Source organism: Podarcis tiliguerta (assembly GCF_965153285.1).
Source record: "Podarcis tiliguerta genome assembly, chromosome: 8".
Taxonomy (NCBI): domain Eukaryota; kingdom Metazoa; phylum Chordata; class Lepidosauria; order Squamata; family Lacertidae; genus Podarcis; species Podarcis tiliguerta.
Genome location: NC_139541.1, coordinates 53,257,831 through 53,276,651, shown reverse-complemented (window position 1 = coordinate 53,276,651; position 18,821 = coordinate 53,257,831). Strand labels below are relative to the sequence as shown.

General features: G+C 47.2%; 3 protein-coding genes and 1 long non-coding RNA gene across 6 annotated transcripts in view; all 4 read right to left on the bottom strand.

Moving 5' to 3' along the window:
* The window catches only part of LOC310683263, a 418,618-nt gene that overhangs the window by 248,148 nt on the left and 151,649 nt on the right, over window positions 1-18,821 (bottom strand). The gene's annotated exons all lie outside the window — the stretch shown is intronic.
* MYCBP (MYC binding protein) lies at window positions 759-2,609 on the bottom strand. The gene is made up of 5 exons (XM_083453009.1): window positions 2,453-2,609; window positions 2,270-2,342; window positions 1,947-1,995; window positions 1,419-1,548; window positions 759-847 (listed from the first exon to the last, which is right to left on the bottom strand). The coding sequence occupies exons 1-5, from the start codon at window positions 2,465-2,467 to the stop codon at window positions 803-805; spliced, it is 312 nt and encodes a 103-aa protein (XP_083309135.1). The 5' UTR covers window positions 2,468-2,609; the 3' UTR covers window positions 759-802.
* Window positions 2,883-6,389, bottom strand: GJA9 (gap junction protein alpha 9; the record flags this gene model as incomplete). Its single annotated transcript, XM_083453419.1, has 2 exons — window positions 4,986-6,389; window positions 2,883-4,829 (listed from the first exon to the last, which is right to left on the bottom strand). Exon 2 carries the CDS (start codon window positions 4,215-4,217, stop codon window positions 2,883-2,885), a length of 1,335 nt encoding a protein of 444 aa, XP_083309545.1. The 5' UTR covers window positions 4,218-4,829; window positions 4,986-6,389.
* On the bottom strand, window positions 9,671-18,746 carry RHBDL2 (rhomboid like 2). 3 transcript variants are annotated; one of them, XM_083452968.1, is made up of 8 exons: window positions 18,618-18,746; window positions 17,945-18,190; window positions 16,249-16,400; window positions 14,980-15,092; window positions 12,891-12,991; window positions 12,028-12,088; window positions 11,257-11,318; window positions 9,671-10,055 (listed from the first exon to the last, which is right to left on the bottom strand). In XM_083452968.1, the coding sequence occupies exons 2-8, from the start codon at window positions 18,167-18,169 to the stop codon at window positions 9,873-9,875; spliced, it is 897 nt and encodes a 298-aa protein (XP_083309094.1). In that variant the 5' UTR covers window positions 18,170-18,190; window positions 18,618-18,746; the 3' UTR covers window positions 9,671-9,872. The 3 variants fall into 3 exon arrangements, with proteins under 3 accessions (XP_083309094.1, XP_083309095.1, XP_083309093.1); XM_083452969.1 differs by lacking the exon at window positions 18,618-18,746 and adding an exon at window positions 18,433-18,609 and having other exon boundaries at window positions 9,671-11,163; XM_083452967.1 differs by lacking the exon at window positions 18,618-18,746 and adding an exon at window positions 18,433-18,580.

Sequence of the window (18,821 nt, the reverse complement as noted above, 5' to 3'; positions counted from 1 at the left end):
TTGTTTCGGCGTCGCGAACCGCCCTGGAATCGCGCGGGGGGCGGGGGTTGGCCTCCACCCATTCGAACGTTCTCCTGAGAAAGTGCTCTACGGCCGTAGAAGCCAATAAACTGACACCCCCAAGCCCTCCCACTCCTTCCCCCTTTCCACGGACTCACTAAAACAGCATGACCGGGAATTTTCTATGGAGGAATAGCTGAAACTTCCAGCATCCCACTTGCGACCTTAATCTCATGGTCTCCTTGCTACAATTACTACATGTTGATTCTTTCACTGGCCAAAAAGAATTAAGATTACAGTTCTAAGCAGTCTTAATTGAGATTTGCAGAAGGATCTTGGGTTGCTGCTCCTGTTCTAAGGGAAGTTAGCTTCACCCTAGGAATATTAAGTGGCATTCAAGTCCAAGTCATTGGAAGTTTTTAAACAGAGGTTGGATGACTATTTGTCATGGTTGTTTGGTGAGATTCCTGCATTGCAGGGGGTTGGACTAGATGACCCTTGGGGTCTCTTCCAACCTGACAGTTCTATGACTCGCCACACCAATGTCTGTACTCTTATTTGTCTTTCATAAAAGCTTTCAACCCTCCAACAAAAAAAATAGAAAGATTGCCCTGCTGTACAATGGATCTGCTTTTAAACAGTGCTTTTCTATTTAATGTTCTATATTTTTTCAAGACACGGTATTGAAAGATAATAGTCACCATGTTGACAAAAGCATATGAAGGAGACTTATTACTGCAAGAGTCAGGAACACTAGATTTGTGTGCTTCAGGGTCTTTTATTCAAGTAATACAAAAGGATCTTATTCCCCACGCTTCTCTTCTTGAGGTGGTTCATACTGAGCGAGCTGCAAAGAGAAAAACCCTGATTAAGTCTCAGATCATTTTTGTTGTGTCAAAAAAGTATGCTATGGGTTGACACTCTTGTTAGTGTGAATACATTAGCAGTGCATAATAGTCCTTTGGCTTGCTTGCCAAACAAGTTACTAAGCTACCTTTATAAAGAAATTGTGATTTTAAAAGTATAGATCTGATTGACTTTTGTATCAGTTGCTAGAATTTCAACAAGATGACAATAAAGATTACATTGTGAATAAGGGGACAATAAAGATGTACATTGGGAACAAGGGTGGAAGGAGACCAGCAGCAAGAAGCTGCTGCAGAGTTGGCACTGGGGAGGGCTGCCAAGAAGAAAGTAGATCCAGCCTCCAAGGAGCATGGAGCAGCTGTTAATGCTCTCACAGTGATGGTGGTGGCGGCAGCAACAAACAATGCCTTCCCTGGAGGCTAGATCTGCCCCTGTGGGTCCTGCTGCCTGAGGTGGTCACTTCACCTTGCCTCATGGGTGAGGTGGCCCTGGATCAGCAGCAGGAAACTGCCTGGATGAGGTTTGCACTCCATAAACACTGAACGCTTTACCTTTGCTTTTAGTTTCTTATTTTCTTCCAACATGGCTTCATACTTCTCTTTCATCTCTGCCACTTCCAAGCGAAGGGCTTCCACTTCAGGATTTTCTGGAGCAGTAGCTCCTAAATGATGTTTCATAAAGCTTTTAACCAAAAGTTAAGTTATTTGCTTGCTTGGATGATACTTCACTGTGCAACTGATGAGCTGCAGGCTGTGCTACTCACCAAATTCTAAACTATGCCAGTTAACTCAGGTGCTGCCATCTGTCGGCACATCTACTTTTGTTTTTAGGATTACAGCCCACCAAAGTCAGGTTTACTCCTGAAAATAGAGAGTCATGCTGAGCTGAAAGGAGCCCTTTAGTGAGCCTCGTAATTGGGGCCACAGCACTTTATCCTATAGGAGAACCAGGGACTTAGGGCTAGCTCAGGGCTGTACTCAGCTACTGTGGGAATCCATTTCCCTAGCTCGGCAGGGCTCCCCTCCCCCCCCCCCCATTATTCTCATCCCCATCAAGTAGGCCAGGCAAGTGAAGGATACTCCAAGGCACAGCTGGGTTTCTCCGGTTCTTCGTATAAGGCCACCAGGACTGCGGGAGGAGAAAAGAGAGAGAGGGAGGAAAGGAGAGAGGAGGCTGAGTGGCTCTCTCTCCACCCTGGGAACATAGGCAACAGCTGCCTTATACTGAGCTAGACCACTCGTCCGTCTAGCACAGCATAGTCAGCACAGACTGGCAGTGGCAGCTCTCCAGCGTTTCAGGCAAGACTGGAGCTGGGACCTTCTGCATGCCAGGCAGGCGCTCTGCCTACTGAGCTCCGTCCCTGCCCTCCTCCTCCTCTTCGTCTTCCTCCTGCCCGGCTTACCTTTGGTGAGGCTGTCCATGACGCCGGACTTCTCCAGGTAGCGGCGGAACTGCTCCCTCTTGGAGTCGGCGGGCTGTAAGGGGGAGAATGAGGGAGTCAGGGGCTCGAGGGGGCTCCCGCGCTCCCTTGCCCGCCCCTCCTTCCATCTCTCCCTCCCTCCTTCCCCCTCCGCGGGCTCCCCACCTTGTAATTCGCCATGGGGTCCGCCGCCTGAGCCGGAAGTCAGACTGCGCCTGCGCTCCGCACCCTTTGTAAGCGACGCGGCGTCCGCGCGTCGCCATGGAGACCGGCGCTCCTCTTGCCGACGCCATTATAAACTTAGACGGGTAGACGTACACGCTCCACGTTCACTGTGGCTCCGCTGCACCCTTCTCGCACGTTGTCCTGGAGGCGGCGCCCGCCACGGGAGAAAAAGGGTGTGTGGAGGCGAAGGTCGAACGCGGCCGAGGAGATCCCCTCTCGCCGCAGAGGCAACAGGGGAGAAGAAAGAGCAAGAGGGCACTCTATTTTTTTCCTAGCTCTTTGGCTGTGCTGCCCCTCCCCGCAGAGCCCGCCCCTCCCTGGAGGGGGAAGACGAAGGCCCCAAGGCGGCCCCGCCCTCCGGGAGCAGCGCTCAGACGCGGAGGTCCGTGGGCGCCCGCCTGTGGCTGCCGCCGCCGGCCGAGGGCTCCTTCCGGGGCAGGGGGAGTCCTGGGCCGCCGCTCCTGCCGCTCCTCCTCGCCCTGCCGCCGCCGCCCTTGCAGGGAGCCGAGCCTCCCGCCTGGCTCCCCTCGGCGGCGGAGGCGCAAGTCCGGCCGTGGCCGGGCTGGAAGCTCCCTTCCTGGGGGCTCTGCTGTCCCCGCTCGCTGCCGGTGCTGGAGGGCGGGGAGCCCGCCGTGCTCGGCGCCGCCGTGGCCGAGGAGACGACGCTGCCCGAGTCGCCGCCGCTGCAGGAGCCGCGCCGGGCACCGTTGGCGGGCGGCGGCGAGCGGGACGAGGAAGAGGAGCCGGCCGTCGCCTGGGCTGCGGCGGCGCCGGGGCCGCTCTCCTTGGTGCTGCTGCTGCTGCTGCTGCTCCGCGTCGGGCTGCGAGGGTCGGGCGGCTGGTGGGCTTCGGCGGCGGCGGGTGGTGGGCCCTGGGCGAGGCGGTCGTCCGGGCGGGGTCCCCAAGGCGGGGGGTTTGGCTGCTGGCCCAGCAGGGCGGAGCGCGGGCTGCCCCCGAGGGCCGAGGGCGAAGCGCCGCAGGAGCCGGCCCGGCAGCGCTTGCAGGCCAGGTGGGCGACTTCCAGGCCGTTGAGGGCGAGCGACACGACGGCGATGGCTTGCATGAAGAGCAGGAAGACGGTCTTCTCGGTGGGCCGGGAGACGAAGCAGTCGACCACGTTGGGGCACGGCGGCCGGCGGCACTGGTAGAGCGGCTCCAGCTGGAAGCCGTAGAGCAGGTACTGGCCCATCATGAAGGCCACCTCCAGGGCAGAGCGCATCAGGATGTGGGCCAGGTAGGTGCACATCAGCGAGCCCCTCAAGGGCGCTTTGCTCAGGCGCTTCTGCTCCAGCTGCCGCAGCTCCTTCTCCAGTCTCCGCCGATCCTCCCCCTTCTCTGGGGCTGTCGCCTCCAGCTCAGCCCTCACCTGGGCCTTCTTCTTCTGCCGCTCCTTCTCCAGGGTCCTCAGCCTGTACAAGGCGTGGCCCATGTAGACCAAGGAGGGCGAAGAGACAAAGATCACCTGCAGGACCCAGTACCTGATGAGGGAGATGGGAAAGGCCTGGTCATAGCAGACGTTCCTGCAGCCGGGCTGCTCCGTGTTGCAAATGAAGTCTGCTTGCTCGTCGTCCCACACGTCTTCGGCCGCCACGCCAAGGACCAGCATCCGGAAGATGAAGAGGATGGTCAGCCAGATCTTGCCAATCGTGGTAGAGTGGATGTGGACTTCCTCCAAAATCCCACCCAGGAAATTCCAGTCTCCCATGGCTATGCTGCCATTCTGACCCTAGAAGCCAGAGCAGAAAAACAAATGGAAAATGGTCATGTTTGGTGGGCACATGTTGAAAATGACAAAGGCAAAGATGTCCCTTATCAACCAACTCCAGATGAACCTCTTCCGTCTACTCTGAATGCTTGATACTCCAGTCAGCTCTAAATAAATAGTTAGGGTCTGTAAAAAGGATAAAAACATATACCCATTGATTTTCTTATACCATGCATATTTTTATACGCCACTATCGTGTCTCTTCTTACTTGCCTTTCTTTAAAATGAAAAAGGCCCAAATGTTGCAATGATCCCCTTGATAATTTTGGTTGCCTCTTTCCAACTCTATAAAATCCTTTTTGAGATGAGCAACCAGAACTGTACACAGTATTTCAAGTGTGTTTGCACCACAGATTTGCATTACAACATGATATGGATAATTAATTTTCAATTCTTTCCTAATGATTCCAAACATGAAATTTATATTTTTCGCTGCTGCTGCACACTGAGTCAACATCTTTGTAATTGACTACGACTCCAGGGCTTTGTTCCTGGTTAGTCCCTACCAGTTCAGGGCCCCACAGGCATATGTGCAGTTAGGAATTTTTTGCCCTGGTGTGTATCACTTTACATTTGTTTACATTGAATTTCATTTGCCATTTTACTGCCCATTCACCCAGTTTGGAAAAATTCTTTTGGAGCTTCTTTACATCCATTACTGTTTCTAACCACTCTGAATAATTGGGTATCATCAACAAACTTTGCTACCTCACTGTTTATCTCTAACACCAGGTGATTTAGGAACAAGTTAAAAAACTCTGGTCCCAAAACTGATCTTTCAGGATGCTTTCTACATCCCTCCATTGGGAGAACTGTGAAGCCTTAAAATTCCATTTTGAAAAGTGGAATACTTTAATATTTCCCCCCATATTGAGCCTCCAACTTTCTAACAAAGATTGAAAGATATCTCTACTTGTACAAAAACTACACGAGTCTCTACCAATATCTTCAGTCATTTGCAAGAGGTAGTTGCATATAACGCACTATACATTAATTTGCATCTTGACCACAATTCAGATTTTCAGATTTTGCAAGCTTTGCTCCCTGAAAGAAACTGGTGGCTTCTTGTATTTTGTTTCACTATTTTAATAGTGCACATACCTTTTCAGCTGAAAACAAATTCTGAAAGCCCAGTGGATTCTTGCAACTAGTTCATCTTCTGTATATTCCATAGGCATTACAAAATGGTACGGGGTTTTTTTTCTTCATGGGAAAAAATGGAATGTGAGGACATAAATCAATCAGCCCTTTGCAGCCGCAGTTGCTTTTCAAAATTTCATTAGAAGCAAAATGTAAGCTGTAAAAGCAAAACCCCCGGAATTGAAGAGATCAACCCTTGTGCCTTTGTGCAGTTTATTTTTCTTCTTGGGTTTTCTGGTCCATCACAATTGCCATAGGCAAAAGGAAATAATCATCCAGGCTATGTTCAAATAACTGGCCTCCACTCCCAGTTCTGGATAACAGGCTGGCAGGCTGCATCTCTTACCACCTTATTGGTACCAAGGTTGGTGTGAGCCATGGCTCTTCTTTTTATTCCATATCCAGAAACAGGTAGCAAGAAACCCATAATCCACATTAAGGCCATATATTAGGCCAACCAGCATGTCACAAAATTGTGCGTGATCCTATTGAGCTGTCCGGAACTCTTCATCACATGAGATGGTGAACAAAACAAGAGGCGGGAAACAGCTGGCAGGCACTGAAACCGTGGGGTGGAGCCTGCATTTTGTCACAGGGTGGAAAGTGGGCAGGGGAAAGAGATGTTCGCATGAGGCTCTGCAGAGTTCATGTTGCCTTTGCTGTAGGGAAAAAGTTTCCCTGTGCCCTGCAGCAAAAGCTGTTGAATAATGATGGCTGGAATGGTATATAGAGAGGAAGATATTCTGACAGGACCAAATGTGGGCCAAGGAGACCAGTCAGCCCACCAAATAACAAGGTGGGGGTGCGTCTTGGACTCATCAAGGTTTTTTGAATCTTTAAATAGTTGGTGTTTAACTGCTTTTACTGATAATTTCATAGTTTTGTTGTAAACTTTCAGGTTTGGTTTTTTGTTGTTGTTGTTTTTGCAATCAAACAGTATATAAATTTTATGAATTAAGTAAGTAGTGTGAACACCTTCAATTGAGCCCAGTTGAAGTTTCCTAGTTGTCTTCAAGGGCAGCCATACATTGCAGTAATCCAATCTGGAGGTAACCAGAGCATGGAGTATTGTGGCGAAGTCATCTCTGTCCAAAAGGAGCCATAGCTGGTGAACCAGCTGTAGATGGGAACCAGCACTCCTAGCCATTGAGGTAGCCTAGACTTCAAGGGACAATGTAGAGTAATAGTGTTTCTATACTGCTTTAAAGTGTCTAAAAAACTCCACATGCTTCAAATCCTTCCAGTTCTCAGAAGATCTGAGCACAGAGGAGTGGAGAAAACTTTGTTCCAGGTCCAAAAGGCACTACATACTGCTGTAAGCCTGCAGCTGTGTTACCCTGAGCCCCTGGAAAGGAAGGGAAATTATGCTGTCTCTGTTTCTTTCCAGGGAGGTCCCCACAAAGTTCCCTGGGAATAAAATGCAGTCTCAAACACACACACACACCCATGCCCTGCCAGCAGCCTCTGGGAACAGTTTGTGTTTGCTTCATCACAGCAGGCACAGCAAGGAGTAGCCTGCAAAGGCAGATCAGCTGCTGGCTGATTTGTCCTTGGCTGCCTCTATCAGGTACCCCGCTCACCTTCCACAAGAGAAAGGCCCATCACCTGAAAGGAACAACAAACCCTATTTGTTTTAATTGGGAGTGATTATTGATTAATAGGGTAATTAATTGAAGTACCAATTGATGTTGTGAAATTGATGTTCAATTCACAGCAGAAAACTCTGGGACCAAAGGAGTGGGGGTTTTTATGTTGGGTCTCAGGTGGGCTAGCCTGCCTGGTTCTTATGCAAGGTTTGCCTTCAGTGAAATGGGTTCTTGCCAATAGTTTACTTTGTTTAGAGCAGGCATCGGCCCTCCAGCTGTTTTGGGACTACAATTCCCATCATCCCTGACCACTGGTCCTGTTAGCTAGGGATGATGGGAGTTGTAGCCACAAAACAGCTGGAGGCCGAGTTTGGGGGTGCCTGGTTTAGAGCATGCCAATAGACTTAAGGGCCTAATCCCATGAGATGTCCTGGCCACAGAAAACCCAGTTGACACCCTGGCAGCCTCCTCAGAGGGTAGGCTCCTATACTGTACAGGGCTAGGCTAGCTTAGCAGACTTATCCCACCATTTATTGCTTGTTTCTTCACATGGCAGATAACTAAGGCAGTGTCTTTTCTTTCACCCTCTGGAGTCCTCTCCTTGGAGCCTGTGCATTCTTTTCTTTGAAACAGGAGGCAAGCAATATGCATCTACGAAGCTTCTAAATGGGCAGGGCCCAAAGTGCAAGCAAGACGGCTGTTGCTTTATGGAAGAGAACAATAACTAAACACATTGCCAATATTTAAATCAGTTTGTTAGCTTGTTTCTTTTCACTGGTATGGAACAGTCCTGGCTGATCGGAATTAAGACAGGCACACAATAATGGCATACAAAAATAATTAGCTGGTTTCCAATTACTAGCAAGCCATGAGCACCTGTAATTCCTCCCGCCTTATTAATTTGCACAATTTAAGGAACATATTGCAGAGGACAAGCAAACAACCAGATGGAGAGAGCTCCCAGCAGCGGATCAATATCATGTTCTGGCACTGAGTAGCAATCAATCGGTCACGTCCGATTTCATAGTTAAATGAAACGAGGCCCCAGCGCAGTCAAATCCTCTGTGCCAGCCTCTCCTTCACCACAGGCCTTTCAGCAACTGATTTCTCCCGTTTTTTAAATGCAACTTCAGTACTGAAGTTGGTCCGTTGAATGACTCTCTTCCCCCACCCTATTCCTTGAAATACCTACCTCTATTATGTTTGCTGAATAATTCTACTGGATCTGGCCTCTCCTTGTCATTCCAGGAAACAAATGTTCCCTGCTTTAGTATCTGTGTTTGCAGAGAGTCAGGAATCACTTTTTGAGGTACAGTGAGGGACAGTCATAGCTCAGGGATATCCAGAGGGCCCAAGTTTAATCCCCAATACCTCCACCTGAGGTTAACCTTATTGGCCAAGAACACCTCAGGAGACAGAGCTGAATGCATTTTAAAAAGAACCTCAGGGTAGTTGCTGCATAAAAATGGTTGGCTGGGATAAAGGGGTTACTCCCAAAGTCCTCAAGTGCCTTCTGAATAGCCCTGCAGGAACCCTGTTTGCTTAGAGCCTGCTTCCCTTTCCCTCCTGACTCTATAAAAGGACATGAGTCATTTATCCTTGCTCTGGCCAGGACCCCCGACAGACAACTTGTAATTATCATATCCATTCCCCACATGAAAAGGAAGTGCCACAACCGCTGAGGCTATTCCTGCAAACAACCAATCTTCCAGAGTGCATTTTGTAACACACCCAGTTTTCTTCCCAAATATGCACCAGCTTATGCACAAGGAGTTAGCAAGATGTTCCAAAGTTTACCATTTTGTGCCTGCAATTCACAAAGAAAGCCTGGTTAAAAGAGCCTAGCTTATTCATTAGTTGCAAGATCCAATGGCAAAAAAGCTTTTCTTACCTAAAGTTGGCTTAACTTGCAGTGTTTTTATATTAAACTGGCTGTCTAAACATTGCAACGAACACACAATGTAAAAGCCAGTGGATTAATCTTGACATTGGTTCAGTTAACTCAACACCCCAGCTACTTGTCATCTGTAATCTCCTGCTACTTAGGGACAACAACTGAACCAGAACGAAGAACAGGACACCTCTCCTGTTGCTGGGAAGTTTTGGCAAGTTATTAGAATAATTTGAAGGCTGGGACTTTCCTCATTCAACATCAGAGATTCTGTAACATTAACAGTTGTGAAGAAGGGGAATTTTGTTGTTCTCTAGTGCTGTTCTCTAGTGGGAACCTTAATAACAGTGCAACCCCACCCACAACCCAACAGAGTTGTTTTAGGAGGATACTGCGGTCAATGGTATAGAAAACCACTGAAAGGCTGGGAAGAATCCACAGGGAAAAACTCGCCTACCCCTTTCTCAATAACCAATGAGAGCAACAGGAGCTGTTGCAGGCTTAAAGCCAAACTGAAATGGGTCTAAAAAAAATCTGCTTCATCCCCACCCCACTGCCTTCCCTCAAAATTTTTATTTCTCTTGTAACTGTAGTCGGAACATGGCAGACTATCTGGACAGAATCAGGCAAAACTGATCTCTTTGATCTCAAGGAGGAAAGACATGATCACATGCAGGAGCATTTGTGTGTAGAGATCAACAAGCTCATATATGAATGAAATACCATCATATTGTGCATATGCTATGGCACAGCAAAAGAATTCCAAACATAAGAAGTAATGAAAATGCTTGCAGTTTAATATTAAAATACAAAAAAAAAATATTTTCAGAGCACTGAAGTGCAACATTTGACTTTGGCAAGATAGTGATTAAAAACAAACAAACAACAAAAACCACTGTTGCAATGAAATATCACCCATAGAAAAGAAAATCACTTCATATTGTCCTTTAAAGCTTTGCATCATCATTGTCAGGTGTTCTATTGGTTTGCTGGTGAAAAAAACACATTGAACAATACAGCAAACACTACAAACGCCAAGTAAGCAACTATGGAGACCCAGAATCGAGGATCTTTAATGAAATTCTTATCAAAACAGCTGAATATGACATAGCCTATTGACATCCCAGCAAGACCTCCGGCAATGTGGGCCACAAAGGAAACCTTAAGAGGAAAAACAAACACAGAGAGACACTTAGCAGGTGTTCCACTTTAGGATGGAGGATCAAGCAGCGGTCATGACACAGAGGCTGTGAGTATAGCGCAAGGGAAAGTCAGAGCAGAATTGCCAGCAAGTGTCCAAAAGGACTTCAGCGCAGTCTGTACTGTGGAAGGGGGGCTGCAAGCAGGAACAATGGCCCCAAGTCAAGGACTTTGCAAGAAGAGCTTCCAAGAGCTCTAACAACTCTGCCAATGTGCAGCAGCCAGGAAAAACAAGGGGTTAACCCAGCACATTATCCAGTGTAATAGGGCTCCCGCCTTCTCTTCCCCCTTCCCCAAATCCATTCCGGAGGATTGGGAGAACCCCCAATGGGTGGACCATTCCACCTGGCAAGGAGAAATGCTTGCACTGATGCAGCAGGGGGATATTGAATTCCAGGGAACCCACAAAAACGGGGAACTGGCTGGAGACTGCAAGGGTGGGGCAGGAGGACCCCACAACAAATGCTAGAGGGAGGCACCCACCTCAGAGTGAGCCACACATGCCCCACACCCACTCCCTAGTAGAAACTGCTTTTCGTTGTCTTGGTTGCTGCTGGAAGCCAGGTCTCCCTTCCTAGGCAGCTTGTCTGACTCCAGCTACAGAACCTTCCCCCATAGTTGGAAACCCCCTTTCTGCTCTGCATGGACCAAGAGAACATGCTGATTTCCTTCCAACGCATTGCCAGGCTGACTCAAGACCAATAGTCCTTTCCTACAGAGCACACAGGTGAGAGCATTCCCCAGAGCGTTCAGCCCTATCTTCATGTGGGAACCGTTCCTGGACTCTCTTTCCGCATGCAGCCACTTCTCTTCAGGCTTCCTCGCCCACCCACTTTCCCCTGCAACCTGCAGCATGCAAAGTGCCCCTCAGCTTCCTTCCGGTGTTATTTGAAGCTCCAAGGCAGCCACTGAGCAGGACCCGCAGAACAGGCCTTTCTTCATTCTAACCCTGCGTAAGGTGCCAGAGAGGAAAGAGAGAGAGCAAGTAGGCCGCAGGTAAATCATACAGTCCCAAAGGCCAACAGCATGAAGAGCGGAAGGATTCAGCCCTTGAAGGAAGGAGGAGCATCTGGTGAAGGGAAAGAAGAGAATGCCAAGTTAGTTTCCCAAAGCAGAAAGCTGAGAGAGCCCGATGAAACTCCGCTGCAGGAAACGCACTTACCTGAGGCGCAGAATTATCGGGAATAAATCTTCTGTACAAAGCAAATCCCACATCAGTTCCAACTAGGAAAACAAGACAAGTGGTCAGAAGGAAACTGGGCAAGGCCTCAAAACACTTCGGAGCAGCCTCCCTGCCTGGGAACCACTGAGAGTGGAGCTCAAGGGCCACATTGATCCACTGGGTCAAGTCCTTAAGGGCCAAAATGTAGAAGTGTGCATCACCATTTAATTTTTTTTTTTTATAAAAAGAGATATTTTGGGAGTCTGGGAAGGTCACAACAACCTTTTGGCCTCACAGAATCACAGCAGGGGCCCCCTAAGAATGGTAAGTAAATGAGTATTTTTTTAAAAAAACAAATTTGTGGGCGTAAAAAGCTCTAAACCTTTGGCATCACAGTATCACCTATGGAAGCAGACATTGAAAGTAAATCTAATACTTATTTTATAAAGAAGTTAAAAGGGACAATTATAGTAATAATTCTACGTTATAATCCACAGTTTGGAAGCAGAACAAAGTCTGGTGGATTATAACGTAGAATTATTACTATTATTTTATGACTGTATTAAATTGTTTTCTGTTAGACACTCTGCTTTTTCGGGATAAAAGGCATGATATTAAACAAATAAGGAGCTATGTAAATAAACTGCCACATAAAAGAAGAACTGTAGATATGCCCTAGTGAGCACGGGGCTGAAAAAAGAGGCTGGCTTAGTAAATGGGCTTACAGATTTACAGAGAGATTAGATCAGAATGGGACACATTAAAAAATACCTATGCTGAGTATGAAGAGTAATCTGACAACTCCAAACAGCGGAATCATTTCTCGGAAGTTCTGTAAAGAACAAAAACATTAATAAACCTTTGAACAACCCCATACCTCTTAAGGGTGCTGTTGGATTACCATCTGTCATGACAGCTTTAGCTGAGATTCCTGCATTGCAGGGAGTTGGACTAGATGACCCTTGAGTCTCTTCCAACTCTATGTTTCTATGATTCAGATGTTACCTCACCACCACCACCACCACCAAAACACATATTTTATAAAGGGGAGAGAAGGTATGGGACTCCTATATCTTTGAAACATTTGGGTGAGTCTGAGAGATGGGTTATGGAGGTATCTTGCATTTTCATACAATCATATTATTGGAAGGGACTTTGAAGGTGATTTCGTCCAGTCCTCTGCTCAGGGCAGGGTCTGCAACTACAAATGGCCCATCACCTCCTGGGACAGCCTCTACATCAGTTGACAACCTGTTGCCATTCAGGCATTTCTCCTGATTGCTCCCCTGCCATCTTTATCCCCCAAAGTTGTGGTGTCGTCCTCATGGAGAAAAGAGAATGAGAGTATGATCCACCTTCTGCTTGGTGGACCTTCAAATTTTTTGAGAGCTGCTCTCCTTAATCTTCTCTTTTCCAGGCTAAACATGTCCAGCTCTTTCAACTGTTCCTCACAGGGCTTTGGTTTGTGGAACTAAGTGCCTAAAAGAATTGTTTCCCCATAGAGCAAAGAGAGTTAGGATTAGGCTTCGCACCCACAACGATATAGGTATGGTCTACCTTTGAGTAGTTATATCTTTACTGATACCAACCCCAATTGCAAACAACTTCACTTGAATCCTGAGCAACCTCCTTACCACTAGAATATTCATGAAGTATCCTCCTATGAGAGCATAGACTCCTCCTGATGCTCCTACCAGGCCCTGGAGAGGATCACAGACTGAGCTTGCCAAGGAACCTGCAGCAGTGGTGGGGAGAAGAGGATTGTGGCAGGTTAATTACTGTATTGGCCCAAATATAAACCACACCTTTAAAATTTAGGGGGGGGGGAGAGAAAAAAAGACAATACCCGAATATAAGCTGCTCCCTTAAAATAAGGCCAGAGATTGAAAATTGCTGCGGTTGGTAGAATTCTAACTCCAGCCAATTTAAGCCTTTGATCTTGCAAGCCCGCAAAAGTTACCGTGCAATCGCTAAAATCACAAATTGCTATTCAATTGCTACAATTCCGCAGGCACTCACACCTGTAAATGGCAAATAAACAGTCTCAAGCTCACAAATTGGCAAGAAAACATTTTTTTGTTCCATATATCTGTTTCAGCAGCATTATTGTAAAAGCCAATTTTTGTAAGGTCGCAAATTTAAGCTGCACTTTAACTTTCCACTGTCGGAGTTTGGAAAAAAAGTGAGGCTTATATTCAGGCCAATACGGTAATAATGGCAATGCTACCTTCAAGCACTTGGCCTAACAGTCCATGCTTCAGCATCAAGAAACCTGGACATGCCCCTGAAAGTCAGTGACCTTGCAAAACACCACCCCTTGACTCATTGCCCATCCTCATGCCTGTTGTCTAATGCTCACAAGTGTCAGCACTCAAGTCTGGCAGCTTCGCATAGAAAGAGACATGACTGTGCTGCCTGTTTTTCAATCTCTTTCACTAAATAATTTTTATTAATTTACAACAAAAAAACAAAATAAAACATTCATTATTTTCACAATCATATTTTCCAAATCTTTCTTTTTTTGAACTTCCTTCAGCTTTTCCGCAAATCTTTCGTAGTTATTATTAATTTACGCATTTCCTTTATTTATATTGTCATTATATAAATCTTTTTCATCTATTTCCTTTTAACAATACCTCTCACGTTTTCACAGTGCTCTTTTAAAACCCTCTAGCGTTATTTGACCCTCACTTATACTCTCCAGATATTCAACAAATTTTCCCCAGTCTTCTGTAAACTTTTGGTCTCTTAAATATCTAATCTTCCCAGTCATCTTATCCAGTTCGGCATAGTCTAACAACTTCAATCTCCAGTCTTCTATTGTCGGTATTTCCTGTTGTTTCTATTTCTGAGCCAGCAACACCCTTGCAGCTGTCACTGCATATTGGAAAAACTTACTATCCTTTCTCTTAATCTCCTTTCCTAGAATACCTAACAGAAAGGCCTCTGGCTTCTTTATAAAAGTGTATTTTAAAATCTTTTTCAACTCATTATATATCATTTCCCAGAAGCCTTTCACTTTCTTGCATTCCCACCACATGTGGTAAAACGAACCTTCTTTTTCTTTACATTTCCAACACTTATTACACGTCTTATACATTTTTGCTAATTTTACCGGTGTAATATACCACCTATAAAACATTTTCATCACATTTTCTTTCAATGTCATACATGCTGTAAATTTTAAGTTTTCCTTCCATAGTTTTTCCAAGTCTTCAAACTGAATGTTATAACCAAAGTCTCTGGCCCAATGTATCATTACCGACTTGACTTCCTCATCTTTCAAATTCCACTCTAATAGCAACTTATACATTTTCGACAGGGTTTTAACTTCCTTATTTACTATTTCTGACTGAAATATTGAATCTCTGTCTGCATATCCACATTCTTTTACATCTTTCCTAAACATTTCATTTGTTTGATAATAATCATATACATGTTTTTTAACCTGTTTGTATGGTTTCATTTTCCATTTTCCTCTCTCTTTAACTAGCAGTTGGCCATATGTGGCCCAGTCGCCTCTCATATTAGTTTTCTTTACACTCATAACTTCTAGAGGTGATAACCAGTGTGGTACTTTAGGTTCTAATAGGTTTTTATACCTATCCCAAACTTCAATTAAAGGGCCTCGGAAGATGTGGTTCTCAAAACCTTTATGCACTTTCTTTTTATCCCTCCACAAATACGTGTGCCATCCAAGTTTTTCAATCTCTTCCCACTCACCTGCAAGCACTCCTGCAATATAGACCAACCCAACTCTGTGACCTTTGTGAACCAGTTCTAGGGGGATCCCCAAGAGGAGCTGCAGGAAGAGGTTTCCTAAGATATGTTCAATGCTGCAGAGGAAAAGAGCACAGGGAGAAGACGAATCAGCACTTATGTTTATCCTGATTAAGACAAAACCAAAACCTACATTCAAGTGCTGGAGGCTAAGTATGATATCTACAGGTGCTGACACACACAGGCCGCTTACTGCTCTCTTAGCCCTGGGCCATAAGGCAGTTTAGATCCAGATGGAAACTGAGACAAGGTCTCCAGCAAAGGAAAGACTTTGGGGACCCTGCTGCCCTTCTTTGTGGGGCACTCAACAAGTCACCCACTCAGTCACTTGTGCCATGGCTGTGATTGAATGGGTGCTGCTCTAAAGGCCAAGCCTCACGAAACTGAAAATCTTAATCACATCATAGAAGGTGCACTGCTGTCTTGAGGCTTGGCCAGAGAAGCACCGTTTTAGGAGAAAGGGGTGACCACCGAAGAATAATCCATAACTCATCCCAGCTTCATTGAGGAGGAGACACTCATATAGCTTATATGATTCAGAATGGAATGATTCAGGTAGGTAGCCGTGTTGGTCTGACAGTCTAAATAAATAAATAAATAAATAGTCCAGTAGCACCTTAGAGACCATCTAAATTTGTTCTGGGTACTGTATAAGCTTTTGTGTGCATGCACACTTCTTCAGATACACTTCTTCAGAAGTGTGCATGCACACAAAAACTTATACGGTGGTACCTCGGGTTAAAAACTTAATTCGTTCCGGAGCTCCGTTCTTAACCTGAAACTGTTCTTAACCTGAAGCACCACTTTAGCTAATGGGGCCTCCCGCTGCCGCCGCGCCACCGGAGCACAATTTCTGTTCTCATCCTGAAGCAAAGTTCTTAGCCCGAGGTAATATTTCTGGGTTAGTGGAGTCTGTAAGCTGAAGCATCTGTAACCTGAACCGTCTGTAACCCGAGGTACCACTGTACCCAGAACAAACTTAGATGGTCTCTAAGGCGCTACTGGATAATTTATTTATTTTTTAGGTCTGGGGTGCACATTCCAAACCAAACTCTTTGAGATGGGAATCATTTCTTAACTCCAGGAGGTTAAAAGCCTGTTAGATTCTGTTGCGCTTTCCAAAGTTAACCCAGGCATTGATCCCATAGGCCAGGATTTTATTTTAAACAGGCCAAGTCTTCTTCCCATTAATCAATGCAATGGGTTGCTTACCCAGCATGCACCAGCATGTAAGACAAGAATCTCCAGGCTTCCTTCCTTTTGTCAGGCCTGTAAATGAAAGGACTGTTCTGGTTGCTTTCCCAGTCTAGGGTGAGCCACTGACTCTGGGGCTTTGAAACCGCGTAATAAATGAACACGGCCACCTAGAAAGAAACACACAGAGAGTTGCAGTCAGACTCAGACTGGCTCAGGAAAACAACGAAAGGGCAGAGCAGCTATTGCTGCCACCTATCTCTCGCCCATATCTCGGAGTCGCCAGAACCTGGTGCATCCGAAAGTTTAGGAGCACAGGAAGTCTGCACCGAGGGCAAAGGGATAGAGGAGTCTTCCTTTATTGATTTTGCCTCTTTAATTATTTTTATTGATTTGTTACAAAAAGAAAAGAAAAGTGCAAACCTAACAAAAAGAAAGAAAACAGAGAATAAAAAAATGTAACCCATGAAGCACCGCAGCCTGTAAGGACCAAAGTCCAATCATCCAGCTCAGCTCCAAAGGGATAATGAAGTGTTAACTCATGCAACTGTTCCCTTTGCAAATATTCAATGTTTATAAAAATAAAAGTATTCTTCACCTTCGAGTTTCATTATTATTTGGAATAAATGTTCTACGTTGTCTTAACGGAGCCAGCCATTTGCATAGACTAGTGGCACTGCGGGACCACATGCCTCAATATTTGTTTTCCTTTATGGCAGGCTCAGCAGCAGCGCAGTAGCTGCATATGCAGAGAGAACCTGGTTCAATCCCCAGAGAGGGCTGGGGGAAAACTCCCTCTCTGAACCCCTGGAGATCCACTGCTGCCAGTCAGTGCAGGCACTACTGAGCTAGATGGGACTATCATTACTTGGTATAAGGCAACTGCTGCCAGTGTTCTCCTATGAAATCTCTGAGTATGTGTTTCAAAGGAGCCTTGCTAAGCAGCCTTAGACAATATAACTTTTCTATACACACAACACTTTCTGTGGACCAGAGGAACCCTGGCAGTCAGGATTTCCGAGCTCCTTTCCGATGCAGACTGGAAAGAACCCTGCAATCCCTCAGCAGCAGTAGCTTTTCGGATGGGTATGTGTCTTTTCAGACCCTCATTGGACCATTTCTACTTTAAATACAGTCACACAATTCATCCAAAGTCATGTAAACTAAGATCAGCAAAGCAAAATGTTTACTCCCTGTTTAGAGGCAATAGTATTTCTATTGTCAATTAACTGACACTTAACTTGAAATGAACTTTATATGCTCAGAAAAGAGCATGTAAATATGCACATAGGAAGAAAGTAAGAATCCCTGCACACAGAAAGGTAGCAGTCATTTTTACTGAGGAGGATGGACTGCTTTTCCTTGACACACTAGCTTTCCCAGTGCAAGGTTCCTGTCAAGGCAGAGAATTCATTTCAGCCATTCCACCCTTGCATTCTGAAATCGTATAATCCCATGAAGGCTGCACCATGGCATGGACTTTTTTGTAAACTGACAGCTAGGTGGAGCCCCAAGTAACTGAACAGGGAGTGGGAACACTTTACTCACGAAGGCAAATGAGACCACAGATTCAAACTGTCACACGCACAGGGAAGAGGGCATCCTGGACTATTACTCTGTCTGTCATTCTAAATTGTGAAAAATATGTTGGGATCTTAGGCGGGGGTCGGGTAGCAAGGAAGAGTTTTGAACATTTCCTGGGAGAGCTCCGTACCTCAGCCACGCTGATGCCCAGGATGAAGATGGGTGGCGGGATGCAGTTGGCTCTCTCCAGATAGGTGGCCCGGGAATCCTCCGGGAGCATCCACTTGGACACCGTGTTGTGGAGGCTGTCGCAGCTCAGGCAGGCCGCACGGTTCCGGCCTTCCTCCTCGCCCTCCTCTTCCTCCTGGGACCGGGCTGCACGCTCCTCCTCGGCGTGCAACCTCTCCAGCTCCATCGCGCCCGCCGCAGCCTGCTCCTGCCGAACAGGGAAGAAGAAGAGGCGGGTATCGTCAGGGAAGCCCCGGCTCTCCGCCAGCAGCCTCGCTCTACGCAGCCCAACCCCAAGCCCGCTCCGTCTAAATCACAGCTCGGCACTGGGCTCGCAGGGCGCGCCGCGGCCAGAGCGCACAGTGGCCAGAGCGCAAAGGGCTGCGCGCCGCCGGGCTGCGGGAACTGCGAGCCGAGGCAGGGCGCGGGGACCCCGTCGGAAGCAGTCACCTCCGCCTCTCGCAGAAGCCCGGGGCGTGGCTGTCTGATTGCCCACCGCCGCTGCCGTCGCGAAGGAAGGGCGCGCGGCTGGCAGGATCCCCCAGAGGGCGCTCCGAGGCTGGACGGAAGGTGTCTCCGGAGGAGGCGGGCAGGGCAGCAGTCCACCACCACCGGCGGCCCCGAGGAGCGCCCACCTGGAGTCGGGCGCGGCGCGGAAGCAGCACGAAGGGGCGGGCCGCGAAGGCGGAGAGGAAGCAGCCGCGCTCGCTCGCCCTCGAAGCCGAGGAGTCGCGATCGGTGCCAGGCGGGGCGAAGGCAGGCAGGCGAAGCGGGCTCCGCCCTAGGGGGTTCCAGCCAGGCAGAAAGGGAGCGTCTGCGAGTCCCTCCCTAGGGAAGTT